The sequence below is a fragment of the Tauraco erythrolophus genome, chromosome 6, assembly GCF_009769465.1.
Source record: "Tauraco erythrolophus isolate bTauEry1 chromosome 6, bTauEry1.pri, whole genome shotgun sequence".
Classification (NCBI taxonomy): domain Eukaryota; kingdom Metazoa; phylum Chordata; class Aves; order Musophagiformes; family Musophagidae; genus Tauraco; species Tauraco erythrolophus.
In genome coordinates, this window is record NC_141470.1 from 54,226,826 (window position 1) to 54,246,314 (window position 19,489).

The following is a 19,489-nucleotide window of genomic DNA, read 5'->3' on the forward strand; positions in this document are numbered from 1 at the left end:
TCTCTTTAATATCCTGCTTCATTGCTTGTTTTTTTTTCACTTTATCTATTTTTTTTAATAGGACACCTGAGATGATACATTATTAAATTCTTCTTCAGAAGAAACTCAAGGTTTCTGTCCCTTGGTCAAGTCTATGCTTTGTCTTTTGTGCTTCAAACCACATGCAAAGAATAGTGAGAGAATAGATAAAGTTTTAGGAAAGAGTCATAGAATAGTAGAGTTATCACAAGACTTGTTTTGTAAGGAAAGTCTTGAGTTCATTCTAACTTACGAAAAAGGAGGGGGTATGATGCTTTTGTGACTGCATGAGGAACAGAAAATGGATTTTAGAAACAGCCAATCTGACAGATCGGTTTGTACAGTTTAGCCAGCTCAGGCTTTCAATGGAGTTTTAGCTACTGGAGTTAAAGCAGAAGTTGTCCATCAGCATTCACAGTTAGGGATTCTTTCATTCAGAAATTATGAAGAATGATTTTTTTGCCTACTGAAGATTTTGTTACCTTCCCATGTCAAGAATTGCCAGCAAGAATATTGATATAACTGAAAGTAAACATGGGAAAAAAAGTGACTCCTCCCATATTTCTTTGCATTCTAGGCATCAAAATACATGAGAAAATGTTCTGTGGAAGATATTTGTCTCCAGGGACAGTCTAAATCACACAAAGAAAGCTAATTTAATGTGTTCTTCTAGCTTTTAATTACCATTCCATACGCTGATGAACACACTATTGTGGCAGGCATGGTGATTATTTAATGTAAATGTTTTTAAATCATTTTTCTATAGTGTTTGCAGCCAAAACATTATGGGATTGTATGTTGCTGCCTGAGAATCTGCCCAGATATAAAAGCAGAACTCATACCTGTTTTTACCAAAATAACTGAAAAACCCCTCGGAAGGGCCACAGATGGCAATTACTGAAATGTTTTGTTGTTGTTGTTTTTCTCACTTTGAGTTGTCTGTGACTGTGTTATTAACACTGAAGAAGAAAAAGAAATACTTGACTTTTGAGTTGGTTTTGGTTTGAACTGTAGAGACAAAATTCATCTCTGGGAGAATCAATCGTGATTTTATCTGGATCGACTTAAACCATTAAAAAAAATAAAGCACAGAGCATCAGATTTCTGTATCACTGAAAGAAAATTTCGGACCTACCCACTGTAACTGAAAGCACAGTAGAAAATCATCAGTGGGATTGAATGGCCATCCATCCATTTATTCATCTGTCTTTCAAAGATATACCTATGCACTTCCATTTGTCATGGCTTCAAGCCAGTAATTTCGCACCATAGGATAAACTAAGCAAATGTGTAAGCTTTTGAAAGTAGTGACAGTATTTTCAGTCATTCACCTTTTGGTGAGAAACACGAGGGAAAGTCTGTGTGTTTGAGACAGCCTCACTGCACACTTTGCACACTCACTTCTTATCTGCATGTACCATCCATAACTGCTTTTCTTTTTAAAAGAGTTGAAGTTCCTGTTTCCTGTCACCACTTCACTTTTTTCAAGGCGTAAGCCCCACGCCATCTGTGCACATTTCATTGCAAGGCTCTAATTTCTGTCTGTCAAGCTAAAAGGAAGAATCTTTTCATAGCAGTTCAGTATTGCTCATTGACATTCAGTGGGATTCATCCTGGAAGGCAGGAAAAAACTTCGTCAGAAAAAGAGAAGTTTTAGGGTGTGGGAATAAGACTACTCGAAGGTGTCCATTGCCCATGGAGATAGGCTTAACTGTCCATGAAGAGCAAATATAGCAGTTTCCTGCATCTTGTTACTTTACATTGGCAAGACCCAGCTTGTATTAATGGAATTTTTTACTTGTTCTAACAGTGGGAAATGTTAGAAATTACTTCTTAATTATTGGTGTCAACGATTGCATCTTATCCAGTGTGCTAAAACAGTGCTTCATCTGTGGCTGCCCGTGTGCTGCACATCTGCTTTAAGGTGAAATCTTGTCCTATTCTGTATTTCCTATATAAAGCTATAATTCTGTTGCAATCTTCCAGTTAGTTTACGTGCACATAAATAGGAAAGAAGAGAAGCTTGAAATCTTAAGGAAGTGAGGCCGTTCATTTCTAGCAGACTATGCCTGTATCAAATGTGAGAAGAGAAAAAACGAGGACAGGAAATCCGGACGTTGTCTTCAGGTAGAATCACACCTAATTAGAAGATGTCTCAGGTTCTTCTGTGAGGTGCTAGCAGACTTCTTACTGTACCTGTTTAATGATGCTAGAAAATAATGGGAGACCTGAAGATGCGACGGTTCCTGATATGATTTAGTTCAGTTTATTAAAGCTGGGCTTGGATAAAATCATCCTTCACTGAAAAAAAGGGCAATAAAATATAAACTGACATTGAATATTTCACTATGACTTCTTCATAGAGCTTGCTCGTGTCCTCTGGGAAATAGCAGACTAAAATAAATTATACGAAATTTAAAAACTGCTTGCAAATTTCAGGTTAAGTTCTTGTATATCTTTGCAATTGATTTCTTGCCTTAGAAACAAATGTCATAACGTGTGAAACTCAAAGCTGCACATGAATGAGATCCCAGAAGACTTCAGTCTCATTTAGGTTTGTGTTCAAAAGTGAGTAATTTGCCATATTTAAAAAAAAAAAAGGTTGATTTAGCTGAACCACCTTCATATAAAACACAAGCGGATGGAGTCTAATCTGGACAAGTATGTCCCAAAGGATCTTAACTGTGTCATGTCCTGGCTCAGCCTCCTCCTCCTTGAGCTGGCTGGACCTCCATCAGTGAAGGGCCTAAGGACAAGTGAAACAGGCAAGCAAGGTAATACTTTATCTTGGATCTGGGAAGAGAAAAGCAACAGCAACAGGATGGCATATTAAATTAAGAAAAATCAATTATTTGATTGGCCAGGTGGCCTTTGAGATGGAAGTGGCAGTATTGTGCTCCTGGTTCCCCTGCACCAGTACCCGAGGGTGAGACCAGGGCAGCAGGGGAAGGCGAGTGGGAGGACACAGAGGAAAAACAGTTCTGTCATGGGTTTCCAGCAGTAGCATTGATATACCTGGTATCGTGCTTTCACAGTGCTTTCTGGCTCGGTGCTATACAGTCATGAGAAGGTTAGCAAAGCTGAGGCATGGTGACATGCATGGAGTTGTCCATCTTAGATCCCTAAATGCCATTGCAAAGCAACTGGAGATGAAAGTCAGCTTTTAAACTCAGGTGTATAGTAGCTGTTTCTGCTACTTTCTGTGTTAATGGAAAGAGCTGATGTTTTTCTCCAATGGAGGGTTGCACAGAAGGTTTGCTCTTTTCCTGGACAGCGAAACTGCGTGGATTAAACTGGCTTGTACAAGTGCCTGTCAGACACTCTGCAATGCCTTTAGAGAAACTAAACATTAATTTCCCTGATGGTTCCAAAAGAAATAAAAAAATAAAAATATGCCCAGCTAGATGTGAGGAAGGTAGTAAATTGATCACAATGGACAACTCTTCCTCTGCAGCTGTCAGTTCTTCCTGATCTTTCACGAGAGGAGAGAAGACGGCAGAGCAAGGTGCAGAGCCAATTGTTTTGCTGAGTCTCTGCAGCTCTCCATCTGCTCCTCATCCTCAGAGAAACAGGCCCCTCTACACCCTCATTTTAGGAAGCATGAAAACTCACATTTGCTGCTGCGAGTGATAACTTTTAGCCCATTGGTGCTCTGGCTGTGATTTTTTGCAATTGCCGGCAGAGTGCTTGAGTTGCCGTTTTATCAGCATTTATACCCACTCTGAGAGCTGTTCCTGCTGGGCCCTTGTTTCTACTTCATCCCCCTGGCTTTCTCTGCCTCTGCCTACGTTCTCCTATATACAGTTGCCCATAGCAACATCCATTTGAAAAGGCCCCTAGTGCTTTCTCTCCCGTCCTCCTTCCTCCGTCCTCCGGAGGGAAGCTCTGCCAGCGCCAGCAGCAGCCCTGGAAGAGCTCAGCTCTCCGAGCCTCCCCTGCTGAGCTCGGACTGAAGGAAACATACCTTCAGAAAACAAGCGTTTCCAGGAATGAGAGGACAGCATATCCAAAATCAAAAGCATTTGATGAATTGTGGTGAAATAGGAGTATATTACAGCTTTTCAAATGGAAAGTGAATTTCTATTTGTTATTTAAAGCACATGTTTTAGAGACTTGGAAAATACTTAATAGGTGTGTAAATCCTGGAGGAGAACGTTATGGAAAAGGTAGTGAGAACACAGATTTTCCTTAGCCAGTGCAGTGGGTAGAAAAGTGCAAACACTCACAGATACCTTCCTACTCAAAGCAGTCAATCCGTATTTTAAGCTTTTTAATTAGTTCAGCCTGCAAAATTGATGGTGTGCCTGACCCAGCTCTTGAGGGATCAGTACAGGCAGTGCTGTGTGCTTTGCCTCACTTCAAAGAGAGCATTCCTGCAACAAAAGGTTGTGTAAAATGGAGAATTCTGAAGTTTTTAAATTATGTTCTAGCATCTAAAAAGCCAAAGCAGTGAAAGATGTTTCATTTTAAAGATATCTATACTCTACCAGTCAGTTTCGTTATGTTGTGGAAGACCCGATCCTTGAGCAGGCTCCTTTAGCGTGTGCAGCACTGGAATAAATCTGTCATTTCCTCACACCTGCTCACATCATTAAGTTGCAACTACGCTGAATTACTGCCCTCACACCACTGAGTTTAAAAACAGTCACTTCAGCCTATTTAAAGAGTAGAATTAATTGGAGGATGCCATAATAAAGACTCAGAATTTACTAATTGGAGTAGAACAAGTAAAGCAATATTCATTTGTAGTATAAGAAGCATAACTGTACAGTTCTGTTAAAAGGATGAACTCAGATTTTTATCATTTGCTTTTTAAGGGCATATATAAAAAGTGGCAGTTTGTTTTTTTAATTTACATTTTGTCATTTTTCAAAGTAAGAGAATACCATAGGCATCAATGCTTTCAATAAACCTGCAGTGAGCAAAGTCTCTGAAAAAAAGCAGTTACCATTCCTCGTGCTGAATGGGCTGCAAAGCAAACGGTGTCTTTGCTCCAATCATCAGAGATCTCCTCAGACTCAGTTATTCCAAGGTAAAAATAGCAACGTCTTCAACAGAAATTGTGAATATTCTGTGGAAAGAAGGACTCAGCTGTTGCAAGAGACGTAGGAGGTCATCTACACAGCACTGTGTATTTTCATAATTTAGTCCTGAACAAAAACTGAAATAGTGTAGTCATGATTATTCTGTGTTGAAGAAAAAAACATACCTTAATAATGTACGGACACACCACAGCGATTTGCCATTCCAACTATATATTTTTAGCCATAGAATCTTGTACTCAAATTTAAATTGACATGCAGTGAAGTAATCCTGGTTTGCTAATATCCCTTAATAATTTTGTGAAAACAGATGAGTTCTCACATCAAAACTTCTTTGAGAGGAGGCACCCAAAATTTAATCCTGTGCATGATGTCAGTCAGCTCAGCCTCCCTCATCTCAGTGTTGTTTTTTATTGTGTCAGAAAGTATATCATGCTTGATCTCTGTGAAGTGCTGGAAGCTGATTAATTAGATGTTTCTAAGATGTTTTCCTAGTAGCTATTTTCTAAGATATATGCTTTATTAAGTAACGAAGCCAGGTAAAAAAGATTTTGTGAGCTTGAATTAATGCTTTTGCTAAGGAATGCCATAGAAATGTAACATCTAACCCAAAACTAAAGGAGAAGGTGGAAGGAAGGACAGAAGGAACCTTCCTCCCAAATTTTCAGCAGAGTTGGAGTAACACACAAACCCTGACTGGGCAAGCAGGTAAGCAAGGCTCCTATAAAAACACAAGAAATTCTGAACGAAGCCAGACCAATGGTCCCTTTAGTACTGTGTTACGTTCCAACAGCAGCAGGAGGTGATGTCATTTGGGGACGTGAGTCTGGTCAAAGTCACAGGTCCATTCCTCTTGTACTCCCTCAGCATCCACAATGTGGATGTGGATGTTAGAAGGTATGTTCTGAACCATGCCAATTACTCTCTGCTCATGGACCCTTTGTCTATGAATTTGTCCAATTCTTTTTTGAGTTTGCTCATACTCTGCCATTTGTCTCCTTTGGAGGCAAATTCTAAACATTCAAACCCTTTGTGTAAAAAAGAACTTTCTATAAGTTTTAAAGCAGTTTCTTGCTTGTTTCATTGAATGATGTGCTAGTTCTGGTATTTCAGAATCTGGTCAATACCATACCCCAACTGCATGGATTTTGTAACCCTTAATCGTATCCAGTCTCAGCTCATTACTCTCTAAATAGAGTTTCCTCATAAAAAAAGCTACTCATTTCCTTAATCACTTTAGTCATCCTTCTGTGTACCTTCTTCAACTCCATTATCTCCTTCTTGAGATGTAGAGACCAGAAATGAATGCAGTTCAAGACGTTTACACCAAGATTCCTACATAGCAGCCAAATGATACCCTGATTTCTATTTTAGTGTCCTTTCTCTGTGGATTTTTTTTTTTTTTTTCTGAGTGCTGCTGCACATTGAGCCAATAATTTCAGAGAAATGTCAATGGTGACTCCAAGATCTTCTTCCCATGGTGAAATGGCCAGTTCTGAGTTCAGCATTGTATAGGCATGGTTTAGGTTATTTTTCCCTTGCTATGTTTCCCTACATTTCTACACTAAAGTTCATCTGCTACCTTTCTGCAAACTCACTGTTCTGTGAAATTCTTCCTGGCTATCAGTGACGTTTGATTACTCAAGCAAACTTGGAATCATGCACAAAGCTGGGGATCTCACAGTGCCCTCTCTTCTGCCAGTCATTAGTGAAGATGCTAAATAAAACTGGTCCCAATACTGATTACTGGGGAATTGGCACATTTAGAAGATCTCCTGTCGATCAATGTACAGAATCTCTCCTCTACATTTTTGCTGACACCAACATAATGATAAAAAATAAAGAACTAAGCTGGCTTCACTTCGAAGGTTCAGGTGGACTCATTGGTATCTAGTAAAGAAGGAATATAGGAAGAAAAGGAAGTTTGGATGTGAAGTAACTCTTAGAGCAAAATGTTTATGAGACTGCATCCATAGTTCTGACACCTAAAGTGAAACTCTTTGTGATAGTTTGATGTGTGGGGGGGTGTTCTGGTGGCAGGGGAGGGGATTTGCTCCCTGTGCCACCAGATCTGAGTCCCATCCCCCCCGGGGGGTTGAGCCAAATTGGCGCCTCTGCGAATTGCCCTATTTAAGTTGGGACAAAGGGGCAGGAAAGGGCTTTTTGCTCAGGAGCGAGGAGAGAGCAGGAGGGCGCTGCCTTCGCTCCCGGCTCCCAGCCGGGCGGCCGCTCGGGCCCGGGCCGGCGCCATGTGCTCAAGATGGCGCCGGGGGAGCCGCATGGGGGACTCGGGAAGCGCCCCACTCCCGGGGTGCCCGCCGGGCCGAGCTCCCCCAGAGAGGATTAAGATCTAAGAGAAAACAACCACAACGACCAGGTCAGTCAAGATGGAGCAGGAGGAGGTGTACTGGAGCTGAGGTTTCCCTTGCAATCGGTGTGAAGATGGCAGGCGGCCCCCCTGCAGCCAAGGTGTACTCGGCGGAGCAGAGACCCACTCGCGGCCCGTGGAGAAACCCACGTCGGGAAGGAGATGCCTGAGCCCAGGAGAGGTCGTTGAGCAGGGGATGCGCGACCAGGTACTGTTAATAATGGGGCATGGAATGCACGACGAGGTCGTGGAGGCATCTGGAGTCCGTGGGACGGCCCACGCCGACGCGAGTGGCAGCAGCTCCCTAAGAGGCCGAGACTGGTAAAGCCCGAACTGGTACAATCCATGGGGAAGGATTGCAATCCTGCGGGCAGGACTTACGTTGGAAAAGTTTGGGGACTTTTTTCTTCGTGAGTAGGGGATCCACTGAAGCAAGGGAAAAATGGTGTAAGGGCTCCTCCTCCTTTAAGAAAGGAGCGGCAGTTAACAACATGGATGAACTGACCTGCACTCCCCATTCCCTGTCCCCCTGCGCCGCCGGGGGGGGAGGTTGAGCCAGGAACGAAAGGAAACGGGGTGGGGAGGTGTTGTTTTAAGATCTGGCCTTGTTTTCTCTTTTCTCCTCTCAAGTAACCGGTTTCGTTCCCTTGTCTCCTGTTAAGTAACTGTTAATAAATTGTTTTGTTTTATGAAGAAAGCCTGAGTCATGTTTTGCCCGGGACCATGGTTGGTGGGTGCTCTCTTTCCGTTCTTGTCTCGACCCTCAGTCCAAAAACCACGACACTCTTGAGTTAGAGCCTGAACAGAGACATTTTCAAGCTTTTTTTTGTAATATTGTTTCCGTCCTCTAATCAGATGTGCAACCTCATATTCTGTTAAAACAATTGTGATTTACTCCTTTCCCTATTCTTGGCTTGCTCTTAAGTCCATGGAGACACCTGGCATGCTGCTCTTCATGAAAGCTATCTAGTTGGTGTGCAGGTGTATCTGATGGCACCTTATATTCAAGACATGGTTGAGGGCATGTCAGGAGCCTGACACATTTTACATAGTGCTGTAAAGGTCAATTTAAATGTGGGTAACATGAGGGGCCAAATTTGTCTAGAGAAGCCTCCTCTGCCAGCACCCACTCAGCAGCAAAACACATCGAATTTGACTAGTGGGTGCTGGCAGCAGCTACTCCATAAATCCTTTTGAGCATCATGAGTAGGGGCTCTCCATCTGTGTGTGCTCTGAGACTGCATGCAGGCAAAGAAGGAGCTGCGGCTGCGTGACTACAGTCCTCACTGCTTTGGCTGTGAGGTGCTGAGTAGCTGTGCTGGAGCAGGGAGTGCTGGAAAGCCGCTGGACTGGGACACTGTGCCTCCTGGTGCCAGCGTCGCACCTCCTGGCGTGGAGGGGAGTCCCATACCATGCGTTACACAAGGTCCTTGTACGCTGCTTCCACTCTGGTGCTCTACACGGGGAAGCAGTGTCCAGAGGACCAAATTCCAAATCTCAAACTTCCTGTAACAGGCAGGCATCACCAGCTGGGTTTTTAAGTGGAAGCAGCAATAGCCGTTGTGTTTCGTGCTAAACGCAGTCCTGCTGCTGCGCCTTAGCCATGGTTAGAGTACAGCCAGTGATTCGAGCGCTGTGGGGACCTCGGCAGAGGACTGCCTCACCTGTGCACCCCAGAAATGCTCAGGCCAGTGGAGGTAACAGCATCTGTAGGCACACATGGGCAAAACTAAGCATCTTGAGAAGTTTTGAGGAAGGGAACATAATTACCTGCAGACTTTTCAATGCACCTGGGGTTTTGTGCATCTTTTTCTTAGACTTTGTCACCTAAATTTTTCATGAAGCACACTTTAAGTGCTGATGTACCATTTTTGCTTTGGTCCTTGGTAAGCATTTAAAGATTTCCTTTACAATCAATGTATCCTCTTGTCTTCTGCCAGTAGTTCTTTGACATACATCCAACTGCAAGGTGCTCTTCACAGCACAGGAGTTTTTACTTGAGCAAGTAAATTCCCAGCTGTGTTTATTTCCAGAGAATGTTAATTAAAAAATTATGTGGGTTTTTTTTTTTAACCAAGAGAAATAATCAATTTGTGTAGTCCTCTTTACATGACCTCCTTCGCATTGTCACCAAATTTCTGTGCTTGCTCCCAACTTCCTGGGCATTGTGCGCTAGCTTCCTGGGTTTGAATTTGAAACTTTTTTGATCTCTCTAGCATCTTTCTAGGAGAGGTCTGATTTTTTCGATCTCATGGATCTCACTGTTCAGCTTCCATGGCTTCCAGGGCTGATACTGATCCCATAAGACAACCTGTCAGCGTAAGCACCATCCTTCCCAGAGCTCTGGCCCCAGGGGGCTCTGACATGGTTTACCTCTCCAGTACCATGCAGTGAAGCACATCCCACATAAACTCTTCAAATATTCAAAATCAACCATGACTTTCTCTGAAGAGCAGAAGAAATATTCAAACTGAGCTGAAATGTCTGTTTGTGAAGATGGACTGGACCACTACCTTTCCCGTATCCTCTATCTTCTAATTTAGACTTCATTCCTCATTGTCACTTCTTCTCTAGAGAAACAAATCTCCTTCTGCTTCTCAGAAAGTCCTGTCCTCTGTGAACTTGAAGACCTTTTTCTGCTGACAGCCTTTGGCTTTTTGTCTTCAAACCAATTCTGTTTGTTCCTTCGCGGGACCTACCATCACACATTGTTCCTTGCCTGAGACGGGAAGGAATTAAACTGATTATTTTCTGGCTTTAGATCCATCCTGGCATCTTCATCAGCTACCCAGAATTTGGTTATTGAAGCCAAGCTCATCTTTGTTTTATTCTGTCTCTCTCTTTACTCCAGAGAGGAGGTCGGTATGTGTCAACCCTAAGCGGAGTTGCTGCTTACAGAGACATACAATTTTATACAATTGCAAACTTATCTTTCAACTTACTTAGCTTGCTTTACATGGAGTCCTCAGATCATCAGATGTCATGTAGCTTTTTCATTCATTCCTCAGAATCAGCTGTCATGTTCTAAGAAGCTGAATGATGTTGGGCAAGGTTGTACAAATCTAGGGAAAGACAAGAGCTGCACACAACATCGGTATATGTGGTTCTCGATCTTCACTATTCCTCTACTTTCCATAGTTTGTCTCTGCAATATGATATCTGCTCTCATCACAAAAATTAATGGCAAAACTGCACTTCCTAAGATGTTAGTAGCGATTTTGAGGAATTTCACATCAATAGCAACAGGCAAAACCCCAATTTCTAGACAAGATGAAAAGCTGGCAAAAGTAACCATTCTGTTTTTAGCACTCGTCCATCCGTCTACTAAGATTTTTAATAAATAGGTAGCTCCCAATGAATCTCAGGGCTGTGGATCAAATTTTACCTCACTCACTGCTGCAAAACCCATATAATTCCATTTGTCTTAATAGATTTAGGTCTAATTTGTAGAATATGGTTTATATCAAGGCCAAAATCTAATTGCCCAGTAAATTTCTCCTATACACCATCGTGTACAAAGGGTACAGAAATCTGACTAAAACTACTGAGTAATTACTGCGTGGTCAACTGGATTTTCCTGCCTGCTGGAAATAAAAGTAATGAGCAACTAAATTCAAGCATTTAACATGGTTCTAAGAATCATATTTTCAGCCTCAACTGATTAGATCCATTTTGATTAACTCCCTCTGACTTTCATCCTACTGAAATGGAAGGGTGTTTCTTGCAAGGATGGGAAGGAGGTGGAAAGGACAATTTATATGGAAGTGCTTCGATAAGGAAGGGGCTGCAAATGTGGCAGAAACTATTAATAATTCAGAATTCTCCTTGGTGTACAGATTAACAAAGGGCAAATTATTTGCTAATGCCAAAGCTTCATGTTAAATTGAAAGATTTAACTAACAACTTCTCTTACTTACTGCCAATAACTTTTTAGGGCAGGATTTGCATGTTCATGTAGTCGTATTGACCCATGCTCTGTCTTCCTGTTTAATTCATTTACCTTTCCCATGACATTGACATTTCCATTAAATTAAATCTGGGAAACGTGTACCTATCACATTATGTTCTTATCTTATCTTATCTTATCTAGAATATAACTCTTTGGGTGTGAGACCTTAGGTGCAGTGATAAGAAACAAGGTAGGAATGCCAAGTGTGTTGTTCTGTCTTTATACAGTCTTTTAGGTAGGAATATAGATTACGTCTGGTTTACAAGAGATGAGGAAATGCATTTTTGTAAGTTGTGGAAAAAAACATAAACATTTTGCAGTTGGCAAACTTCCCCTTCTTTGTGTGGTCACTTGGAGGAGACGGCAGCAATGGGCTGCTCAGGCTGGGGCTGTATTCAAAAGCAGCAGTGTTCAAACAGAAGGACAAATTATCCTCCCCAGGAGCTGGAATGTAATGTGGAAATGTGAATGTCTAGAAAGCAGCTCCTAAAAAAAATTCATCACTTTACTTCTATCAATCAGTGACAGCTACCCAGACAGTAAGGGGAAAGACTGCTTTGGAAAGAACAAATTTGCATGGGCAAATAGATAAAATGGGGCTAAAAGTGAAGGGCAGTGTTGTCGTGGTTTAACCCCAGCCAGCAAATAAGCCCCATCCAGCTGCTCGCTCACTCATCCGCAGTGGGATAGGGAGAGAATCAGAAGGGTAAAAGTGAGAAAACTCGTGAGTTGAGATAAAGATGGTTTAACAGGTAAAGCAAAAGCCATGCACACAAGCAAAGCAAAACAAGGAATTCATTCACTACTTCCCATCAGCAGGCAGGTGTTCTGTCATCTCCAGGAAAGCAGAGCTCCATGATGAATAACAGTTACTTGGGAAGACATAATGCCATCACTCTGAACATTCCACCTTCCTTCTTCTTCCCCAGCTTTCTATACTGAGTGTGACATCATATGGTGTGGAATACCCCATTGGTCAGCTGGAGTCAACTGTCCCAGCTGAGCCCCTTCCCAACTTTTTGTGCACCCCTGGACTAGTCACTGGTGGGATGGGGTGAGGAGCAGAAAAGGCTGTGATTCTGTGTAAGCACTGCTTAGCAGTAACTAAAACATTCCTGTGTTATCAACACTATTTCCAGCACAAATCCAAAACACAGCCCCATAGTAGCTACTATGAAGAAAATTAACTCTATCCCAGCCAAAACCAGCACAAGCGTGCAGCCAGGAGAGCAATTAAGCAACTCTGTGAAAAGCAGAAGCTGCGATTTATTATTGTTTCTTCTCTTCATTCTCAATGGCTGGACAATGACATTTAAAGCCTTTCAGAAACTACACACTGGCAGTCCTGCTGAAGTCAGTGTATTGTTCACTCTCTGTTGCTGGTCATGCCTGACAGGGGTGTTTAAAAGGACACTCAGAGTATGAAATAAATCATATGAAAATAATCTCAAACATCATATTACCATAGTTTGGAAGGGAGTTGCTTTTATCAAACAGCTGTAAAATGTTATTTGTGTTATCCCCTTATTAAGTAATTTCTGTTTGTATTATTTAATATTTTTACAATCTATACAACCATTTATGTCTTCACTAGTCGACAACATTTCAGATCCAGATACATTTATACATAAAGCATTTTTAAAGATAATGTATCATTCCTCAGATGAAGTGGGAATTTTGAAGTAGTGAGTGGTGTTTTTTACAAGCAGCCGAAAAGCACTTACTAAAAGAGTAGGCACGTAACAACTCAGCAGCTTCCAAGCCAGGAGGCTTTCACTATAACCAGCAGCACAAACACACTTAAAAAGACAAGTATTTCAGACAAGGAGGTTCAATGATAGGCAGCTATGGTGGCAGGTCACCAAACAGAGTTTGAAATGTTGAGTGAAATTTTAGACATTTTCTCTAAGTAACTCAGTCCTTAGGTCTGACAGACAAAAAAGTTGCTGAAGAACCCAAGATCTTCAAAGCCTTTTAAGAAGACACATATACCAAAAATTTTAAACAGAGAGGGGACTATTAATTTGTGAAGCGATTTGTTAAAAGCTTTTGCATCATCAATCGCAGAAACAAAACAAAGCTTAACATCTAGGATGTGGAAGCATTTTCTGATCCACAGCAGCGTTTCCTAAGAAGCATTTTGTTGGAATCCGAAGATTTTTAACACAAAATTTGTCAAACGCCTGTTACGTATGTACTGACATTTCCCTACAAATTTTCTGAGAGCATGAGAAAGGTCTATGAGGACAGTTTGTCCTGTCCGTAACTCATTTTCAAAGGCAGATCATTTGAGACTTCTTCCTATAATCAAAGGCGTCTTTGAAAGTGTTGTGAACAGATGTTTACTGCTGAACTGTTCGTCATGAACAACATCTTAAGCAAGATATTGAGACTTGAACATAGGTATAATGATTATAAACCAGTTCTTGTTTCAAACTGCGGAATTGCTTATCCCCAAAAAAGACAGGGATTAAAATGTTCCAGCTGAGAAGAAAAGGTCATTTAAAAGTCCTTCTTAATTAATTCCTTTGGATGATCCAACAGATACAACAGTTGTGGGGAAGCCTTTCAACTCTGCATTGTTATAAATATGAAAGAGAACTCAGACATCATAAGGTTAGATTTAAATCCTGTGATGCTTCTTATACAGTGGATTATTAGCTAATAGTTTGGTATTATCCATTGATTTCATTCATTGGGATTATCCAACGTCTTCAGTAAAAATGAATACAGATTTAAACTGGTTGTTTCTGTACATAATCAAGTAACAATCACTTATAGAGGACTTTTTTTTTATAGTCTACTGCATTGCCTCCCCATCTAAAGAATGAATAATAAATACATTACCAGACTGCATGCAAACTCTTACGGCAAATTGCATCGCATCTGTACGCAAACACAACTCTGACATGGGATCGTTCAGAAAAGAGCAGAACAGACACACCTCCCTTTGCTGCACTAGGATTTTAAAACCCAAAGACTCCAGATCCTAAAAATGGATACCTATTGCAAAGTAGAGGCTGGGCACATCCTCCATCCATGCTGCCTGGAACCAGTGTGTTTGGAGGGAATATTCAGTGCCTCCTTTCAATGTTATAGCTCTTTTGAAGGGTGGCAACCATGTAAAAATCAACATCTCCAAAATAGCCAAGGCTGTAGTGCATCACTTTGCCCAATTTTTTTGACCAACATGAAGGCTCTGGGCTAAAAGGATGCTGACACCCCAGTTTTCTGAATTCTTTAAGCTGTCATACCTGCCATTAAGGAAAGTCTGAGAGGATGCCTGGGCAAAAGAGGGAACTTCCTGGATAAAAACAGCCCCTTTAGCACCTGCAGGGTTTTGCCCTGTGACTCTAAAGGGTGTGCCAGTTTGAAACCAGTTGTGCTTGAGCTTGTTGTCTGGCAGACCAGCATCAAGTACAAGTAGATAATTTCCTTCCTGACATTACAGAAGTTGATCAGGAATCCTGTTTGGCATTTTTATTCCTGGGAATTGCATAAATTATATGGTTTTAAATGGAGTATTGCCATCCCTTTTCTGAAATTTTCTGTGGTAAATTTTCTCTACTGCTCATGCAAAGACTGATGCTTAACTTCAGCATCAGTACTTCACCTAACCATTTTCTGTTGATTTATTTTATAAATATATCTAGTGACACAAAGCAGCAGAAGTGGACAATAGGAAGCAGGATTTAAGAAATAAGTAAAACTCATTGCCCGAGTGAAAAAATAGAGTTTCCAAGTTACCAGAGCAACAACCAGGTCTTCTTCAAGACAAGTTTACTAAATGACATGAAAGCGGAAATTAATATGACTTTCAATAAGCTCATCTGCTCAGTTAGTGAAGGTCTAACCAAACATGGTAGACTACAGGCTGCACCCACATCAGGATTTGGGAAGAAAGTGAAGATATCGCTAGGCCTTCCTCACGGATAAATACTGCATGGGTTATATGGTGGTGACACGCAGGTGTTCAAGCAGCTGGACCAGTTGCCAGCAGTACAATTCTTAAGGTAGTTCTCTAAGCTAGGTATCAGGTTTATCTGCTAAAACATCTTCAGCTTTAAACACTGTGCTGTCAGTCGTGAGGCTTGTAAGTGGATGTTGAAAAGATCTCGATATTCAAAACCACCATATGAGGTCAGAAGATACAGGGATGATAACATGAATCAGCTATAACATGCATATGAAACAGCTGCCATTGCTAGCCAATGGTTATCTGAATGCATTCGCATCTTCTGTCTGATGACACCTTACCATCGCTGTTACATGGGTGATTAACAGATCTTACATAAAAGAAAATTTCTTGGGGTGGCAGGGCGTCTTAATGTCCTTGGACTCATCCATCAATGCATATTCACAGAGATGGATGGGGTTTAGTTTGCTGTTCACTCATCAGGACATTTTCATTCCTCTTTCCCTGAACCATATATACCATTCCAGATTAGTCATTAAATATTGAAGTAAGAGTGAATTCTATGTTATCTTTTGCACTGGATACTTTAAACACCTCTTACTCTTGGACGGCATTGGATGCTTTTTTCTTATCTCAATCAGAAGGATTTATCGTATGAGTATACTTAAAGCTCATTATTCCAATGCTTCTGTTAAAGAAGACTTTTAATGGTGCATTTTGTAAAAGATAAATCATAAAGCCTCCAACATGTCAAGATTATCTAAAAACATGTTTTAGCAAGCCCAGACATGCATCTGGTAAAGAATGTCATTGTTATGTTTTGAAGTAAAACATCGCTCTGGGGACTGCAGGACAGCTGGTGGCTGATTTTATTTTTTGTTAGTTTTGCTTTAACAACTTCTAAGAAAACTCTTATTGTAACATTTTTTTTTAAAGCACAGTTTTATTTAAAGTCAAACTTTAAATCGCATCTTTAAAATATTAAATAAAAGCGTATACTGAGAAAAAAAATATTTTAGCCAATTTTCACTTTCCAGGAGGACAGAGAGGAAGGGACTGTGGTGGTTTTTTGTCAAATTCAGTGATACAGATTTTCAGGTATTCTCAGAAATCCTGGAAGGCAGCAACACTCAGCAGGCAGCAAAATATGGCATCACTAGGCCAGCCATAGTTTTCATTAAAGTATCAGCATCCCAGGAGCTCTAATAGCCTCGATGAAGCTGAGTGCATTGGAATAATTACTAACCAGTTTTTGGTCTACAGCTCCCTTTTGTTATTTCACAAAATACTTTTGTACTGGACTAGCTAATTTGGTCGTTCAGCATTTTAATGTTAGTATGTATTAAAATCTTACTATACTCCTGACAACAGTGGTACAGTTTGGGGTTTTCTGTCCTTATTTTGCACTTGTGGGAGTTTGGCAGTTATGGCCTACCTGTTCTGTTGAAACAGGGTTTATTTTTCTCTGTCTACGTCATTCTGCATCATATGTGTTGAGAATTTTTTGAAAACATGGCAACATAAAAACTTAATTTTTTCCCATTCATTTAAAACTCTCCTTTGGAGAATGTCACTTATTTCTCTACTTGTTGAGAAAGTTGCTGTGACTTTCAAACCATTAATTTCTTCAGCTCCTGGCTGGAGGGGAAATTTTTTTTTTTTTTCTGTGTAGTTCATAAGCCTTGTTTTCAGAAGAAAACAAATCTCTGATGGAAGTCTGATAAACTTCCTCCCTTCAACTACTTCACTGACAGGCTTTTTATTTTAAAAGCGATTCCTTTGTGACACAGGCTTGTGCACCTATTTTTCGGCATGTACGTTATATGCTGTATTAAAGCACTATTTCCTTTTCATGTATGGCAAACTGGTTTGGACATGGCTTCCAGGAAGCCATTATAGAGAGACAAAACACTGCACAGAGTCCTTTTAGTGCAGAAAGGACTTGATAAACGGCCTCAAAACTTTTGGATTTATCTTCACACTGTTAGCCACAGCACTGGTCACTTACAGTCCTGACAAATCCTATTATTTAAGTCCATGCTTCTTTTTCAAAGTAAAACATGTTGTTCAGCTGGGGAATAAGCACTGTGAATGATGAGGTTAGAAGCATTTAAACCTATTACCAGTACAGGTGACATCTTCAAAACTTCTAGAAAGAGCCAGGACCTTACTTTGTCATTTTTTCAAGGGTTGTAAAGTAAACCAAGTATCTTGTATTTGGAGTTATTTGTGCATTTATTCTCCTAGCAGAATACATTATGAACTAAACGGGACACTTCAGTTCATGTGATAAACATATGTAGTAGAAGCTTTCTCAGCTTCACCATTTTCATAAGCAGAATGTGGGAAAAAAAAATTTAATTATCACAGTAATTTAACTGATCAGCATTAACAGTATCAAGTAAACCATGACACATCTGTGAAAAAGGTATTTACAAAGCAGGGTGTTGTACACAGGCTACCAGCAGCCAAACCTCTCTGCTTCCAGGCTTAACAGCTTTCAAAAGACTGGGAAAAGCTATCTTCCAAAATAATCTGAAATCTCTAGGATGATTCTTGTGATAAATTTCTCCTTGTGCTTTTTAAAATGTCTTTCCTTCATTTAACACTGATGTTTGAAATGATGGGCCTTTCTTAAGTGACTGTTTCTTAGAACAAAGGCCAGGACATAGCCCTCGGTGAGATCTTTCACACTTGAAGGAAGTGAGTTCGTGTGATGCACTCCAAAGTCCATGTAATCTTGTTGAAGAAGTTCACACAGGCTTTTACCCCCAAAGTTTTTACTCTTACATTCTTCAGCCTTATGATTTCAACTCAGTGATTGTCATCTGTCCAAGTAATCGCTCAGAGAAGAGCTCACTTCTTACTTCTCCTGGAGGCTCACAAATACTCAACTCTGGCAGGAATCTCCTTTGGTGGGCCAGGTAGCTAGAGACCTGTGGACAGAGGTGAGAGCTCCTCTGGAATGGCTTATGATTCCAACAGCAGTGCAGTGTTTGCTCACAAACAAAAGCTGTTAATTCAGTTAACAAACTTGCAGAGAGAAACCTCATAAAGCCGAGAGAAACCAAGTAAAGAGCTTCTGTAGGTCTCTCAAGGGCTACTGTTAGGCATTTAACCTTTAATCAAAAGTGTTCCAGGAACAGTTTCACAGTTTTACTTCTGAAAGGATTCACTTTAGTTTTAACTTTGCATATATATAAATGTCTCTGTTTCCAGACATCGTTAAAGCATGTTTTTATTTCCACAAATCTATAAATATCTGACTGGAAAGCCTGGTATCCCTTTTATCCTCTATGGATGGATTCACATCTGAGTGGACACCTGCTATGTATGGGAGACCCTACTCTGAGCAGGTGGGCTGAACTGGCCAGTCTCCAGACGCCCCTTCCGACCTCAGCCATCCTCTGATTTTGGGAATTCCTGAGTACAACACTGGTCCAGTTATAACAGAACACGCCCAGCTTTGTAGCATTTGACCACTCTTTAACATCTTGTTATAATCTCATTCAGTTCTACCCTCCTCTGCATGCTTGTCTTCTTCTTGTTTAATTGTTGGTGAGGATAAGGCAGCTGACGCTGAGATTTTGCGTATGCCTGATATACAGAGAGCAGAATTGGTCATCACCAGATAGGTAAGAAGAGAATCAGTCCTTGCAGAAGGTATTGTGTTGTGGTTTTTTTTTAACATTTGCAGTGGCACAATGCTTTGAGAGCAAGCCAAAGTTGCTGTGGAGGATTTGGAGTAGTGAAGTGTGAACCTCCCAGCCCTGTAGTACATATAGGTCCTTTTTTTACATAGATGTTCGGACCCATAAAATAATATGAGTAGGCTGGGTCACTGAACTTAGACATATCTTACAGACATATGCCACTAGGCCTGCCACTAAATGAGCATCTCTGTCTTTACAGGAAGGACCACGTGCATTACCTTTAGGACATCCATAAGTCATGGACTTAGCAAGGCCTTACCTTTTGGAAAAGCCAGACATTTTAAAAACAAAACTACACGTCTTATGGTTGTGCAGATAGAAGCACACTGTTTTGGCAAGGAGGACTTACTCCTTCCTCCAAGCCAAAATTCACTGTGCTCTCTGTTGTTGTCACATTTCTTCGATTTCTTTTTTTTCTTTTCTATGTGTCCTAAGTTTGTCTTGATATTTTTGCACCTGATGGCAATAACTCTTCTTTTGTAG

At 40.8% G+C, this 19,489-nt stretch overlaps 1 protein-coding gene across 2 annotated transcripts in view; it reads left to right on the plus strand.

Annotated features, from left to right (window-relative positions):
* The window catches only part of KCNK13 (potassium two pore domain channel subfamily K member 13), a 68,741-nt gene that overhangs the window by 32,837 nt on the left and 16,415 nt on the right, over positions 1-19,489 (plus strand). The window contains exons 2-4 of one of the 2 annotated variants that reach the window (XM_086613807.1): positions 9,116-9,125; positions 12,846-12,856; positions 17,696-17,737. The exons of the other annotated variant lie outside the window; for it this stretch is intronic. Coding sequence (XP_086469933.1) covers positions 9,116-9,125; positions 12,846-12,856; positions 17,696-17,737 — 63 coding nt within the window. The remainder of the gene's footprint in view (positions 1-9,115; positions 9,126-12,845; positions 12,857-17,695; positions 17,738-19,489) is intronic. 2 annotated transcript variants of the gene reach the window in all.